The 17,019-nt window shown below is 38.3% G+C and overlaps 1 protein-coding gene across 2 annotated transcripts; it reads right to left on the bottom strand.

The window, feature by feature from the left end:
• Positions 1-12,337: 12,337 nt before the first annotated feature.
• Positions 12,338-16,790, bottom strand: LOC117335814 (testis-expressed protein 52-like). 2 transcript variants are annotated; one of them, XM_033896018.1, is made up of 3 exons: positions 16,717-16,790; positions 13,175-13,744; positions 12,338-12,650 (listed from the first exon to the last, which is right to left on the bottom strand). In XM_033896018.1, the coding sequence occupies exons 2-3, from the start codon at positions 13,719-13,721 to the stop codon at positions 12,355-12,357; spliced, it is 843 nt and encodes a 280-aa protein (XP_033751909.1). In that variant the 5' UTR covers positions 13,722-13,744; positions 16,717-16,790; the 3' UTR covers positions 12,338-12,354. The 2 variants fall into 2 exon arrangements, with proteins under 2 accessions (XP_033751909.1, XP_033751910.1); XM_033896019.1 differs by having other exon boundaries at positions 13,175-13,740; positions 16,717-16,766.
• Between the last annotated feature and the right edge of the window lie 229 nt (positions 16,791-17,019).

Here is a 17,019-nt window from a genome sequence, read left to right as displayed (position 1 = left end):
AGCTCATCATTTATCCTTGAGAAAATGTATTAAAAGTGTATTAAATTTTAAAAATTGCACTTATTCCTAAAGCATACTGTTAAAAAGGTTGAAATATAGTTGGACAATTTAATGAAAGTTTTGAATTCACAGAAAAGATATTTTACTGGTCAATATCAATCATCTTTTCTGTTGGTACAAGCTCGCCTTCAAACCCAAGTGTAATACTGGTACATTCCTGGTTAGTAGAGATCGTATCCAAGTGTAATACTGGTACATTCTCGGTTAGAGATCGTACCCAAGTGTAATACCGGTACATTCCTGGTTAGTAGAGATCGTACCCAAGTGTAATACTGGTACATTCCTGGTTAGTAGAGATCGTACCCAAGTGTAATACTGGTACATTCCTGGTTAGTAGAGATCGTACCCAAGTATAATACTGGTACATTCTCGGTTAGTAGAGATCGTACCCAAGTGTAATACCGGTACATTCCTGGTTAGTAGAGATCGTACCCAAGTGTAATACCGGTACATTCTCGGTTAGAGATCGTACCCAAGTGTAATACTGGTACATTGCTGGTTAGTAGAGATCGTACCCAAGTGTAATACCAGTACATTCCCGGTTAGTAGAGATCATACCCAAGTGTAATACTGGTACATTCCCAGTTAGTAGAGATTGTACCCAAGTGTAATACTGGTACATTCTCGGTTAGTAGAGATAGTACCCAAGTGTAATACCGGTACATTCCTGGTTAGTACAGATCATACCCAAGTGTAATACTGGTACATTCCCGGTTAGTAGAGATCGTACCCAAGTGTAATACTGGTACATTCTCGGTTAGTAGAGATCGTACCCAAGTGTAATACCGGTACATTCTCGGTTAGAGATCATACCCAAGTGTAATACTGGTACATTCTCGGTTAGTAGAGATCGTACCCAAGTGTAATACTGGTATATTCTCAATTAGTAGAGATCGTACCCAAGTGTAATACTGGTAAATTCTCGATTAGAGATCATACCCAAGTGTAATACTGGTACATTCCTGGTTAGTAGAGATGGTACACAAGTGTAATACTGGTACATTCTCGGTTAGTAGAGATGGTACCCAAGTGTAATACTGGTACATTCTCGGTTAGTAGAGATGGTACCCAAGTGTAATACTGGTACATTCCCCGTTAGTAGAGATCGTACCCAAGTGTAATACTGGTACATTCCTGGTTAGTAGAGATCGTACCCAAGTGGTAATACTGGTACATTCTCGGTTAGTAGAGATTGTACCCAAGTGTAATACTGGTACATTCCCCGTTAGTAGAGATCGTACCCAAGTGTAATACTGGTACATTCTCGGTTAGTAGAGATCGTACCCAAGTGTAATACTGGTACATTCCCGGTTAGAGATCGTACCCAAGTGTAATACTGGTACATTCTCGGTTAGAGATCGTACCCAAGTGTAATACTGGTACATTCTCGGTTAGTAGAGATCGTACCCAAGTGTAATACTGGTACATTCTCGGTTAGTAGAGATCGTACCAAAGTGTAATACTGGTATATTCTCGGTTAGTAGAGATCGTACCCAAGTATAATACTGGTACATTCCCGGTTAGTAGAGATCGTACCCAAGTGTAATACTGGTACATTCCTGGTTAGTAGAGATCGTACCCAAGTATAATACTGGTACATTCTCGGTTAGTAGAGATCGTACCCAAGTATAATACTGGTACATTCCCGGTTAGTAGAGATCGTACCCAAGTGTAATACCGGTACATTCTCGGTTAGTAGAGATGGTACCCAAGTGTAATACTGGTACATTCTCGGTTAGTAGAGATCGTACCCAAGTATAATACTGGTACATTCTCGGTTAGTAGAGATCGTACCCAAGTATAATACTGGTACATTCTCGGTTAGTAGAGATGGTACCCAAGTGTAATACTGGTACATTCTCGGTTAGTAGAGATCGTACCCAAGTTTAATACTGGTACATTCTCGGTTAGTAGAGATCGTACCCAAGTGGTATACTGGTACATTCCTGGTTAGTAGAGATCGTACCCAAGTGTAATACTGGTACATTCTCGGTTAGTAGAGATCGTACCCAAGTATAATACTGGTACATTCTCGGTTAGTAGAGATCGTACCCAAGTATAATACTGGTATATTCTCGGTTAGTAGAGATCGTACCCAAGTGGTATACTGGTACATTCCTGGTTAGTAGAGATCGTACCCAAGTGTAATACTGGTACATTCCTGGTTAGTAGAGATCGTACCCAAGTGTAATACTGGTACATTCTCGGTTAGAGATCGTACCCAAGTGTAATACCGGTACATTCTCGGTTAGTAGAGATCGTCCCCAAGTGTAATACTGGTACATTCCTGGTTAGTAGAGATTGTACCCAAGTGTAATACTGGTACATTCTCGGTTAGAGATCGTACCCAAGTGGTATACTGGTACATTCCCGGTTAGTAGAGATTGTACCCAAGTGTAATACTGGTACATTCTCGGTTAGAGATCGTACCCAAGTGTAATACTGGTACATTCCTGGTTAGTAGAGATCTTACCCAAGTGTTATACTGGTACATTCTCGGTTAGTAGAGATCTTACCCAAGTGTTATACTGGTACATTCCTGGTTAGTAGAGATCTTACCCAAGTGTAATACTGGTACATTCCTGGTTAGTAGAGATCGTACCCAAGTGTAATACTGGTACATTCTCGGTTAGTAGAGATCGTACCAAAGTGTAATACCGGTACATTCCCGGTTAGTAGAGATTGTACCCAAGTGTAGTACTGGTACATTCCCCGTTAGTAGAGATCGTACCCAAGTGTAATACTGGTACATTCCTGGTTAGTAGAGATCGTACCAAAGTGTAATACCGGTACATTCCTGGTTAGTAGAGATCGTATCAAAGTATAATACTGGTACATTCCCAGTTAGAGATCGTACCCAAGTGTAATACTGGTACATTCCCAGTTAGAGATCGTACCCAAGTGTAATACTGGTACATTCCTGGTTAGTAGAGATCGTACCCAAGTGTAATACTGGTACATTCTTGGTTAGAGATCGTACCCAAGTGTAATACTGGTACATTCCCAGTTAGAGATCGTACCCAAGTGTAATACTGGTACATTCCTGGTTAGTAGAGATCGTACCCAAGTATAATACTGGTACATTCTCGGTTAGAGATCGTACCCAAGTGTAATACTGGTGCATTCCCAGTTAGAGATCGTACCCAAGTGTAATACTGGTACATTCCTGGTTAGTAGAGATCGTACCCAAGTATAATACTGGTACATTCCCAGTTAGAGATCGTACCCAAGTGTAATACTGGTACATTCCCAGTTAGAGATCGTACCCAAGTGTAATACTGGTACATTCCTGGTTAGTAGAGATCTTACCCAAGTGTAATACCGGTACATTCCTGGTTAGTAGAGATCGTACCCAAGTGTAATACTGGTACATTCCTGGTAAGTAGAGATCGTACCCAAGTGTAATACTGGTACATTCCTGGTTAGTAGAGATCGTACCCAAGTGTAATACTGGTACATTCCTGGTTAGTAGAGATCGTACCCAAGTGTAATACTGGTACATTCCCCGTTAGTAGAGATCGTACCCAAGTGTAATACTGGTACATTCCTGGTTAGTAGAGATCGTACCCAAGTGTAATACTGGTACATTCCTGGTTAGTAGAGATCGTACCCAAGTGTAATACTGGTACATTCCTGGTTAGTAGAGATCGTACCCAAGTGTAATACTGGTACATTCCCAGTTAGAGATCGTACCCAAGTGTAATACTGGTACATTCCTGGTTAGTAGAGATCGTATCCAAGTGTAATACTGGTACATTCCTGGTTAGTAGAGATCGTATCCAAGTGTAATACTGGTACATTCTCGGTTAGAGATCGTACCCAAGTGGTATACTGGTACATTCCCGGTTAGTAGAGATTGTACCCAAGTGTAATACTGGTACATTCTCGGTTAGAGATCGTACCCAAGTGTAATACTGGTACATTCCTGGTTAGTAGAGATCTTACCCAAGTGTTATACTGGTACATTCTCGGTTAGTAGAGATCTTACCCAAGTGTTATACTGGTACATTCCTGGTTAATAGAGATATTACCCAAGTGTAATACTGGTACATTCCTGGTTAGTAGAGATCGTACCCAAGTGTAATACTGGTACATTCTCGGTTAGTAGAGATCGTACCAAAGTGTAATACCGGTACATTCCCGGTTAGTAGAGATTGTACCCAAGTGTAGTACCGGTACATTCCCCGTTAGTAGAGATCGTACCCAAGTGTAATACTGGTACATTCCTGGTTAGTAGAGATCGTACCAAAGTGTAATACCGGTACATTCCTGGTTAGTAGAGATCGTATCAAAGTATAATACTGGTACATTCCCAGTTAGAGATCGTACCCAAGTGTAATACTGGTGCATTCCCAGTTAGAGATCGTACCCAAGTGTAATACTGGTACATTCCTGGTTAGTAGAGATCGTACCCAAGTGTAATACTGGTACATTCTTGGTTAGATTCGTACCCAAGTGTAATACTGGTACATTCCCAGTTAGAGATCGTACCCAAGTGTAATACTGGTACATTCCTGGTTAGTAGAGATCGTACCCAAGTATAATACTGGTACATTCTCGGTTAGAGATCGTACCCAAGTGTAATACTGGTGCATTCCCAGTTAGAGATCGTACCCAAGTGTAATACTGGTACATTCCTGGTTAGTAGAGATCGTACCCAAGTATAATACTGGTACATTCCCAGTTAGAGATCGTACCCAAGTGTAATACTGGTACATTCCCAGTAAGAGATCGTACCCAAGTGTAATACTGGTACATTCCTGGTTAGTAGAGATCTTACCCAAGTGTAATACCGGTACATTCCTGGTTAGTAGAGATCGTACCCAAGTGTAATACTGGTACATTCCTGGTAAGTAGAGATCGTACCCAAGTGTAATACTGGTACATTCCTGGTTAGTAGAGATCGTACCCAAGTGTAATACTGGTACATTCCTGGTTAGTAGAGATCGTACCCAAGTGTAATACTGGTACATTCCCCGTTAGTAGAGATCGTACCCAAGTGTAATACTGGTACATTCCTGGTTAGTAGAGATCGTACCCAAGTGTAATACTGGTACATTCCCCGTTAGTAGAGATCGTACCCAAGTGTAATACTGGTACATTCCCAGTTAGAGATCGTACCCAAGTGTAATACTGGTACATTCCTGGTTAGTAGAGATCGTATCCAAGTGTAATACTGGTACATTCCTGGTTAGTAGAGATCGTATCCAAGTGTAATACTGGTACATTCTCGGTTAGAGATCGTACCCAAGTGGTATACTGGTACATTCCCGGTTAGTAGAGATTGTACCCAAGTGTAATACTGGTACATTCTCGGTTAGAGATCGTACCCAAGTGTAATACTGGTACATTCCTGGTTAGTAGAGATCTTACCCAAGTGTTATACTGGTACATTCTCGGTTAGTAGAGATCTTACCCAAGTGTTATACTGGTACATTCCTGGTTAATAGAGATCTTACCCAAGTGTAATACTGGTACATTCCTGGTTAGTAGAGATCGTACCTAAGTGTAATACTGGTACACTCTCGGTTAGTAGAGATCGTACCAAAGTGTAATACCGGTACATTCCCGGTTAGTAGAGATTGTACCCAAGTGTAGTACCGGTACATTCCCCGTTAGTAGAGATCGTACCCAAGTGTAATACTGGTACATTCCTGGTTAGTAGAGATCTTACCCAAGTGTAATACTGGTACATTCCTGGTTAGTAGAGATCGTACCAAAGTGTAATACCGGTACATTCCTGGTTAGTAGAGATCGTATCAAAGTATAATACTGGTACATTCCCAGTTAGAGATCGTACCCAAGTGTAATACTGGTACATTCCCAGTTAGAGATCGTACCCAAGTGTAATACTGGTACATTCCTGGTTAGTAGAGATCGTACCCAAGTATAATACTGGTACATTCCCGGTTAGAGATCGTACCCAAGTGTAATACTGGTACATTCCCAGTTAGAGATCGTACCCAAGTGTAATACTGGTACATTCCTGGTTAGTAGAGATCGTACCCAAGTATAATACTGGTACATTCTCGGTTAGAGATCGTACCCAAGTGTAATACTGGTACATTCCCAGTTAGAGATCGTACCCAAGTGTAATACTGGTACATTCCTGGTTAGTAGAGATCGTACCCAAGTATAATACTGGTACATTCCCAGTTAGAGATCGTACCCAAGTGTAATACTGGTACATTCCCAGTTAGAGATCGTACCCAAGTGTAATACTGGTACATTCCTGGTTAGTAGAGATCTTACCCAAGTGTAATACCGGTACATTCCTGGTTAGTAGAGATCGTACCCAAGTGTAATACTGGTACATTCCTGGTTAGAGATCGTACCCAAGTGTAATACTGGTACATTCCTGGTTAGTAGAGATCTTACCCAAGTGTAATACCGGTACATTCCTGGTTAGTAGAGATCGTATCCAAGTGTAATACTGGTACATTCCCGGTTAGTAGAGATCGTACCCAAGTGTAATACTGGTACATTCCCAGTTAGAGATCGTACCCAAGTGTAATACTGGTACATTCCTGGTTAGTAGAGATCGTACCCAAGTGATTACTGGTACATTCCTGGTTAGTAGAGATCGTATCCAAGTGTAATACTGGTACATTCTCGGTTAGAGATCGTACCCAAGTGTAATACCGGTACATTCCTGGTTAGTAGAGATCGTACCCAAGTGGTATACCAGTACATTCTCGGTTAGTAGAGATCATACCCCAGTGGTATACTGGTACATTCTCGGTTAGTAGAGATTATACCCAAGTGTAATACTGGTACATTCTCGGTTAGTAGAGATCGTACCCAAGTGTAATACTGGTACATTCCTGGTTAGTAGAGATCGTACCCAAGTGTAATACTGGTACATTCTCGGTTAGTAGAGATCATACCCAGGTGTAATACTGGTACATTCTCGGTTAGTAGAGATCGTACCCAAGTGGTATACCAGTACATTCCTGGTTAGTAGAGATCGTACCCAAGTGGTATACTGGTACATTCCCGGTTAGTACAGATCATACCCAAGTGTAATACTGGTACATTCTCGGTTAGTAGAGATTGTACCCAAGTGTAATACTGGTACATTCTCAATTAGTAGAGATCGTACCCAAGTGTAATACTGGTACATTCCTGGTTAGAGATCGTACCCAAGTGTAATACTGGTACATTCCTGGTTAGTAGAGATCGTACCCAAGTGTAATACCGGTACATTCTCGGTTAGAGATCGTACCCAAGTGTAATACTGGTACATTGCTGGTTAGTAGAGATCGTACCCAAGTGTAATACCAGTACATTCCCGGTTAGTACAGATCATACCCAAGTGTAATACTGGTACATTCTCGGTTAGTAGAGATTGTACCCAAGTGTAATACTGGTACATTCTCGGTTAGTAGAGATCTAACCCAAGTGGTATACTGGTACATTCTTGGTTAGTAGAGATCGTACCCAAGTGGTATACCGGTACATTCCTGGTTAGTAGAGATCATACCCAAGTGGTATACTGGTACATTCTCGGTTAGTAGAGATCGTACCCAAGTGGCATACTGGTACATTCTCAGTTGGTAGAGATCATTTGTGAGCACTGGAATGATATATAACAAAAACATAAACTATACCAGCATATTTGGAGGAAAGTTTTGTTTCTCAAAATAAATAAGACGTAAGACAAAGAAAACAGTCATATAGATTTTATTAAGGAAAACTTAGTGAAAGACAAAAATATACAGTAGTCAACAATTTCCTATGATGATATAGATTTGTAGTAAATGGTATAATTATTGCCTTGAGTTGGCAACATAAGTATGAATATTACAGTCAGATCATGATCAAGTTTAAGTAGTAATCACAGAAATGCTTTAAATACTGACAGACTTGGGGAGGGGGGAGTTATACTTTATCTGAATTCACAATTACACTCTATTATACAATGACTATCATAGTCTTGGGTCACACCTGTCCACAGTGGCCCGATATTGGTCAATGGCGACAGATACAATGTCAACACTGGAAACACAGGTCATAAACTAAGTTCTATTTCAACATCCTGTCAATGAAGACCTGCTACAATCAGTCAGTAAACAGCACTTGTACATAGAGAACTGATGATTTTATCAGAGGTCAAAATAAGCAGGTTATAATTAGGATTTCCACTGCAAATTCACTTAAATCATTTCAAATGGAGTGGAATGATGAGATAATAATATAATGAAGTGTATGTTGATGATGCTGAGGGGTGGCTCCTGTGTTTTAACACTAGTTATTTCTTTATGAGTGGGTAATACAACAAAACAAAACTATTTAGGATATTGACATTTTGCTCTTTAAGCAGAACATCATCGGGACAAGAAATAATAAATTATTATTAATATGAATAAACGATGAAGCTTTAACAAAGGAGAAAAACTGATTTTCGAGAAAATTTAAGAAATCATTTTTCAAAATCTGAATGAAACTGAAAATGAAATGACAGAATTTTTTTTTTTTAAATAGAATTTATAGATCCTTATGCTGAAAAGATGAAGTTCACAACAAACCTTTGAAGATTTTAGTAACAAAACTGTAATCAAAACAGAAAAAATAACTACATTAATTAATGCTAAACCAGATATCAACAACTATCAGATATCCTCACATGTTTAAAAGGAAATGCGGAGAAGTCATTGCACACTTTTATTACATAACATTAGTTTAGAACTAACTTGAATATGTCAAATATACTTATATTACAACTTAATGCTCTCAGTATATATTCAAATCTACACCCAGATTGCTATGTAATCTTTTTGTTTTTGTCTATAAATTAATACCCACAATCCAACACAGGCTATCATCCTTTACTGTCACATGATACTCATGTTGTCCAGTATATTACCCACAATCCAACACAGGCTATCATCCTTTACTGTCACATGATACTCATGTTGTCCAGTATATTACCCACAATCCAACACAGGCTATCATCCTTTACTGTCACATGATACTCATGTTGTCCAGTATATTACCCATAATCCAACACAGGCTATCATCCTTTACTGTCACATGATACTCATGTTGTCCAGTATATTACCCACAATCCAACACAGGCTATCATCCTTCACTGTCACATGATACTCATGTTGTCTGGTATATTACCCACAATCCAACACAGACTACCTATCATCTTGTGATAATAACTCTCATTTGTGAGCTAAAACTTACTATGGAAACCCACCTTAGATGTTTACAATGTAACATGCAACATGTATCAGAATTCATCAATAATTGACCAATTCACTTTGAATTGTTTGCCATCGTTCTAGTTGTAAGGGTCCGCTTTATCTTTTTGTGGTTGTTACCACAGGCATCTGCTTCTGGTAAGTACAGAAAAAATATTAGAAAAAATCTAGCCCCTACTCTTACTATAGCGACAGAGAAGGGGCTTAAATTTTTCTTTAAATACGAGTCAGGACCAGATGCCTCTGTTGATACTTATAATTGACACATTTGCTGGAATTGAATATCTACTTAAGACGCAAACACATGATAAAAAAGTTTAGACAAACACCCAAATTGGCAGTGATAGGGTGTGGATGATTTTTTTTACATCTAACAAACAAGCAATTGGACCAACTAGCAATTTTACTTAAGCCGATACCTTCAAGGTGTTTAATCAATACGTGTACATATATATTAATCTAAATTAAAATTAAATTTACATTCTGTTAGGGATACATGGGACTCTAGGATTTTAGGATTTCCTACTCTAGTTATAGCTTTAATCACAAGGTATCATGATATATAGCATTAACATATTATTGGATGCTAGTTCTGGGAGGATTTTTCTCCAGTGTTGAATTTTGACCAGAGGACATGGCCTATAATTGCTGATGGATTTAATTCCAAGCTCTCAACATGTCACATAGAGACTTAAGTTCAGTTCATAGACTGATCAAAAGCTAAGATAGATCACTTTTACTTAGTTTGATAATAGCACGACATTTACAAAGAAAATGAAAGGGAAATGACATATTAACATTGAAGACTAGTTTGTACACACAGAATTAATTTCCAAAAGAACCTTAATCATAACTTCAAAAGTGAATTGAAAAATATATTTGTTTCATCGAATTTATCAACAATTTTTGTCCAATATTTCAAGGTACATTTGAATTTGAGCCTTAAATATATTTCATTGTTAAATCTTTTAACAGTGCTAATACATCTGTATGCAAATTTTGGTACAATTTGTACAATGAATAAATTTATTATACATGAATGCAGTTCTCAAACAAGGTCTACATAGAAAAGATTAATACAAGGTTATTAACTATTAGCACGGTTCTAGTTTTAGTTTAAATTTGGCACAGAGACTTGACACAAATCCCCCACCCATGGTCCATATTATATACATGTACAAATGTATAATAAGCGTTGGTTAGGGAATCGTGCCAAGTCCCTGTGAAATTTGGTATTACTTGCATTATATATATAGAAATATCCTATATAAATATGATACATACAGTTTAATGAGGTCAAAATTGTATAAAAAATAAAATATGATATAAGAAAGTAGTACTTGTACATTGTATACACACTAAAACATGTTAAGTAGTCATCATACATTATCAATTCAAATCTACACATTTGTGTACATAGTTATCTCCCCTTGGTTATAATTTTAATTTTTAGGAGGAAAATAGTATTTTAAAGAGTTTTACATCTTATATTAACACACACCTTGTAATTCTGGTCTTTGACTTTGTGGACATTTGTTTTAATCTTTAATTAGAATGTTCATATATCTTCAAAAATAAATATTAATCAGGCAATAGTCTGAGGATGTTTCATCATACATTAATGTTCAGATACATGTTTATAATGGTAATGTTTACATTAAAGATCCACAACTTTGTCCTAACATAGTGAAAATAAAACTGCAACTTATCAAACTTGTCTATACTAGTAGTGGATTATGAAATCAGCTAGATTAAATTTCACACATGTGATCACATCAAGATTGAGACTAGAAAAATAACATTAAGACGATATGGTGATACATCTTGAATGAAAATGTTAACTTACAATTTTATTTGTAATTCTCTAAGAGCAGACATGATCATGTTCATCATAGAAAAACTATTTTATTCAGTAATCTTCAAATTCTATGAAATCTATGATAAACAAAAGGAACAATACTGTATAGGTACATTAAAAATAGAAATTAGTATAAAATTAATACAATAGAATCTTTGTTGTTGATCTGAGGATATTTTTAAAGGCTTGGGCCTTGATAATTATAAAAACTCTCTTTTCAATTATATAATGCTATATAGTAAGTGATCTAGGGGTAAGAGAGCTGGTTTGATATAAAAAAATAAATTGTAGGTTCTTCCAATGATTGAAAAAATATTCAACTCAGTTTTCAACCCTCAATCATGAATGCTTGGAGCAGTTTGGTTTGGTTTGGTTTATTTTGTTTAACGTCCTATTAACAGCTAAGGTCATTTAAGGACGGCCTCCCGTGCGTGCGACATGCATGCGTGTGGTGAGTGCGTATGTGTGTTTTGGGAGGCTGCGGTATGTTCGTGTTAAGTCTCCTTGTGATAGGCGGAACTTTTGCTGATTTATAGTGCTACCTCACTGAAGCATACTGCCGAAGACATCAAGCAGCACACCCCACCCGGTCGCAGGGATGCTAGGAGATAGATATAAAGAAGTGTGAAATATAGAGAGGGGCTGGAAGTAGTGAAGGCACATTACATGTCCACAGCAATTTCTGTCAAGTCTTTACTCAGTAGTCAATGGTAAACCCAAAAAGCTAGGATTCAAATAAAGAATATTGCAGCAAAATTCTTATCATTACTTTTCATACATGTTCTATCACATACAGGTGCTTTCACTTATACAGAACTTTGCATGTAAATTATAATGATGATATATTGGCAAAAGGAATATTACTTCAGAATTGGTGTTTAATTTGTTGGAAAATGCTATTAATTCATCTGAACAATTGTTTATTTAAATTAGATTTAAAAATTCCAACTTCTGTTAATAAAACAGGATGACAAATTTGGCTTAAAAAATTGCATTGAGATTTTGGCGATTTTAATGATTATGATTGTTTGGATCCATAACAATTCCTTATTCTGACAGTTACTAAAACAGATTTGTCAAAGTTTGGTTATTGGCATTGCTGTGCCTGATCTTTATAATATTTGAACCTGAATAAATCTTGAGATTTACAGATTACTAGTTGATTTGGGCATTAACACTAAGATATTCTGGCACAACGAGCAAACAGCATCTGTGCTGACTTTCTCATTACAATTTACGGTTGACTGGAGATGGAAAGTTCTTAGGGATATGAGGTTGAGGAGATTGTGGCGTTTCATCCTTCATCAGCTGTTGGCGTTTGCGAATCTCCTGTCGAACATGTTCATACTGTGGATTAGAGAGTTTGTAAGACAGCTTCCATAGATGTGGTTCAGACTTGGGAACATATCTCTGGCCAAGGGAATCTGTCTTCTGATTAGCTGGTGGGGGTGTTGGGGGAGGCAGAGGAGGAGGAACAAAACGATGTTCATATTTCTTGAAATTCTCCGGAGGTATTATTTGTCCTGAAAGAAACAAAATTTTTGTCTCACAAATAAGCATCATCATCTTGTATGTATAATAAGAGTTATCAGAAGACAACATAGCTCATGGAATGGGTTGAAATTCATAATTAGATTTTTAAAAGTGTGTCAAAGGTCATGATCATGGTCGGCAAATTTAGTACCAATAGAAAGGTCTTGTTACAAGGAACGCACATGTCAAATATGAAAGCCCTGTCTGATATGGTTAACATGCTGTTGCCAAGGTTAAAATAAAAAAAAATTAAAATAGGTCAAAGGTCACAGAGAAGGTCAGCAGATCTACATATAGTACAATTAAAAAGGGTTTTGTCACAAGAAATAATCATGTGAAATACCTAGGCTGTATCCTCATTATTGTTGACATAACACTGTTATATATAACCTTTAACTTTTATAGCAGTCGACAGACACTGCAGACGGGTATAGCAATAGCTCCCCTGGACTTTGTCCTGGTCAGATAAAAATTATAGAAACAAACGTGTGCTATCATAAAATTTGAAACTCACCAGATTCATCTAATGGAGGATTTCTAGCATCACTTTTCACACGAAGGCGTTTAAATTCAACCACATCATTCTTTGTTCTCTCCATAGCTAATGTCTTCATTTTGTCGTTATTAAACAGTGAACTTTCTCGGATAAATTTGTCAAAAGTATGATCTCCAACCTGTGAAGGTGGGGGTATATTAAGAGGATACATAGAAGCAATGACGTCAGAAATTTTCCGTCCATCTGCTGTTGCACTAAATCCATACTGCCTGCGAAAGTTACGCCACACATTACTGTTGTAGTTGTCATCTGGGCGAGTAGGGTATGGTGGATCATGTTTTCCAGCCTCCAACCACAACTTATATCCAAGCATTGGATGTCCGTGAGTAAAGGCATCAGTTTTTGTTCGCAGAAAGTGATTACATTCTATATTTAACATTGTCCTTGGCTTTTTCCTGGCTGCCAACTTTTGTATGGGCCGTGGTGTAAAGCCACTTTGTTTGGCCAATGAAGAAGTGTTAAGAAACTCGCGCTCCTTCACTGTCGGCATGGTAGCAGTGGACATGCTGCCAGGCGTCCTAAATCTATCTGGAACAAAACCGAGAAAATAAATGAAAAAAGGAATCCCCATTCACAAACAAAAATGTTTTCCAGAATTGTTATATCCAGTTTGAGACTCAACTAGTTGTGAATTAATAGGGTCTAAGACTTAGCTTTGAACTAGTAGGACTTAAGTATGAACTGGGTCAAAGACTCTCCCATGAGTAAAATTGGGTCCAAGACTCTCCCATGAGTGAAATAGGGTCCAAAGACTCTCGCATGAGTGAAATATGGTCCAAAGACTCACCCAGGAGTGAAACAGGGTCCAAGACTCTCCCATGAGTGAAAAAGGGTCCAAAAACTCTCCCATGAGTGAAATAGGGTCCAAGACTCTCCCAGGAGTGAAATAGGGTCCAAATACTCTATCAGGAGTGAAACAGGGTCAAAGACTCTCCCAGGAGTGAAATAGGATCCAAGACTCTCCCAGGAGTGAAATAGGGTCCAAAAACTCTCCCAGGATTGAAATAGGGTCAAAGACTCTCCCAGGAGTGAAACAGGGTCTAAGACTCTCCCAGGAGTGAAATAGGGTCCAAAGACTCTCCCATGAGTGAAATAGGGTCTAAGACTCTCCCAGGAGTGAAATAGGGTCCAAATACTCTATCAGGAGTGAAACAGGGTCAAAGACTCTCCCAGGAGTGAAATAGGGTCCAAGACTCTCCCATGAGTGAAACAGGGTCCAAGACTCTCCCAGGAGTGAAATAGGGTCCAAATACTCTATCAGGAGTGAAACAGGGTCAAAGACTCTCCCAGGATTGAAATAGGGTCCAAGACTCTCCCATGAGTGAAACAGGGTCCAAGACTCTCCCATGAGTGAAATAGGGTCCAAGACTCTCCCAGGAGTGGAATAGGGTCCAAATACTCTATCAGGAGTGAAACAGGGTCAAAGACTCTCCCATGAGTGAAATAGGGTCCAAGACTCTCCCATGAGTGAAACAGGGTCCAAGACTCTCTCAGGGGTGAAACAGGGTCCAAGACTCTCCCATGAGTGAAATAGGGTCCAAGACTCTCCCATGAGTGAAACGGGGTCCAAGACTCTCCCAGGAGTGAAACAGGGTCCAAAGACTCTCCCAGGGGTGAAACGGGGTCCAAGTCTCAAACCAGGCGTGAATTAATAGGATCAAGTTCAGTTTATTACTTTGAGCTTTTCCAGTAGTGAGTACATCTGTGTGGCATACAGTGCTTCTTATTTACACTGCATATACAAACCACATTAAACAGTGGGTACACAAGACAGGTATATCCAGGTCGTAACAGTGGACATAACCTCATTAATCATTTATAATTAACAGGTATAAACGGTATGGGGAGGTACATGACTTTATATAAGTTATTATTGCAGACCATCAATCCTTATACCATAGCATCAATCATTCTCTAAATCGCAAATATGACATATTTTGACAGGTTCTTTTATATTTTCTGAAGACAATAATTAATAGGACCATGGACTTCATAAGGTATGAACAGGGCCCAGAAATTGACAAGGAATGGACAAGGTCTAGGGCTCAACCAGGTGTAAATTAACCATGCGCTGCATGGGCTCAACCAGGTTAGCCCGAGTTTCCTCTGGCCCTGACACCATGTCTGGTGGCTAAACCAGGTGTGAATTAATCAGGTACAGGGCTCATCCAGGTATAAACTGACCTTGTCCGGACTCAACCAGCTGAGAATTAGTCAGGTACAGGGCTTGACTAGGTGTGAATTAACCAGGTGCAGGGCTTGGCCAGTTGTAAACAACTGTAAATCATTTATATTTTGTGAATACTTTATTTTGCAAACGTACTTCTTCAGACATATTGGCGAATACATGATTTTGTGAATGCTGATATAGATCGAAATGACTTAAAATTCATAAATTTGTAACCAATAGCTTAATCGTGATCCTAAAGTGTTATTTTCATACAAATGATCACGAAGGATTTTAATTCGAGATCGACCCTTCTTGCATATTAACACGAAAATAAATCCCATGCAAAATATAAGTGATTTACAGCAACAATAGGGACATGGCTTGACCAGGTGCAAATTAACTAGGTCCAAGACGTGGTCAAGTGTGGTAACCATGTACAGGACTCAACAAGGCGAGAACAAACTACGTCAAGGACTCGACCAGGTGTGCATTAACCAGGTACAGGGCTCAATCAAGTTTTTAATCAGTCAGATAGTGTTTGACCAGGTGTGAATTTATCAGGTGATCTAGGGCTCATCAAGGTGTGAATGGTTCTGCACTTCAAGATAATAATAATGTTAGAATGTTCAGTGTCAACGTTGTGTGTGTAAAAATATTGTTCCTCAGGTGTAGAGGCCAATTATTCAACATTATGTCAATATTGTTTTAATGTAGTGTTTAACGGGTATGAGTGCCGGTGGTATCTCTTAATTATACTGCTGGTTAATTATATATTAATTCGTTTGTGTAAGTAGCTTTTATTTTCTAGTAATGATTTTATTGCTCATGCCATAAATTGCAGCTCTTTTACTTATAATGTTTGTTTCAAAGAATAACGCTACAAATGTGTTTCCTTATATATGTGTAGTAGGAGTGGGAAAATGCATGGCCAAACCCGGGTTCGAACCCGGAACCTACAAACACTAGCCGGATGCTCTACCAATTGGTCGCCGATGATCGACCCGGTCCAGTTCTGTTACATATCTACAATTGTTGTATCACAGTATAACGTTTATTTAACCAACATAATATTAACAATTATTTATGTTTGGTAGTATATATGTGATGCTAAAAATGTAAAATCTAACATTATTATTATCGTGAAACGGGCACCTGTCAAAATCACAACAAATGACTAATTAATAATTAGAACGAGCACCTGCTAATTGTTTCATTTGTCATTCAGTTTTTTAACATTATTTGACAAGAAGTTACTTTGAATCAACCTGTACAGACTTCCATTCATCTGTAATATACAAAAAAAAAGTTAACACCCACACACCGAGCTTACCTAGAAACTATAGTATCTACTGCTTAGTCGGCCATATTTGCAGAATGTATAATGTTGCCATAGGACCAGGGAAGTCTCGTGCGTTCTCGTAAGGATCCGCGCCGATCTATTCATCAAATATACTCCCTCTTACTGTATGAAGATACTTATTACATGTTGTAAACAAATGATAATTATGTCAAAGTTATCATTGTCGTTACCACTTCACATATTTAATATATATGCATATATGTATTATGACTAAATTCGTTGTCCAAATAAAAGTATTGATGTAACAGCAATGTGGTAGCCGTTAGGGGTGTG

Source organism: Pecten maximus, chromosome 10 (assembly GCF_902652985.1).
Source record: "Pecten maximus chromosome 10, xPecMax1.1, whole genome shotgun sequence".
In the NCBI taxonomy this organism is placed as follows: Eukaryota; Metazoa; Mollusca; class Bivalvia; order Pectinida; family Pectinidae; genus Pecten; species Pecten maximus.
Note: the sequence above shows the minus strand (reverse complement) of the source record. Positions and strands in the feature narration are given on the sequence as shown.

Bases quoted from the DNA above. Each gene is read 5' to 3' on its own strand.
- LOC117335814 (XM_033896018.1), bottom strand. From the start codon at position 13,721: ATGTCCACTGCTACCATGCCGACAGTGAAGGAGCGCGAGTTTCTTAAC. The intron at 12,651-13,174 runs GTGAGTTTCAAA...TGTTTCTTTCAG, and splicing joins TCCTCCATTAGATGAATCTG to GACAAATAATACCTCCGGAG.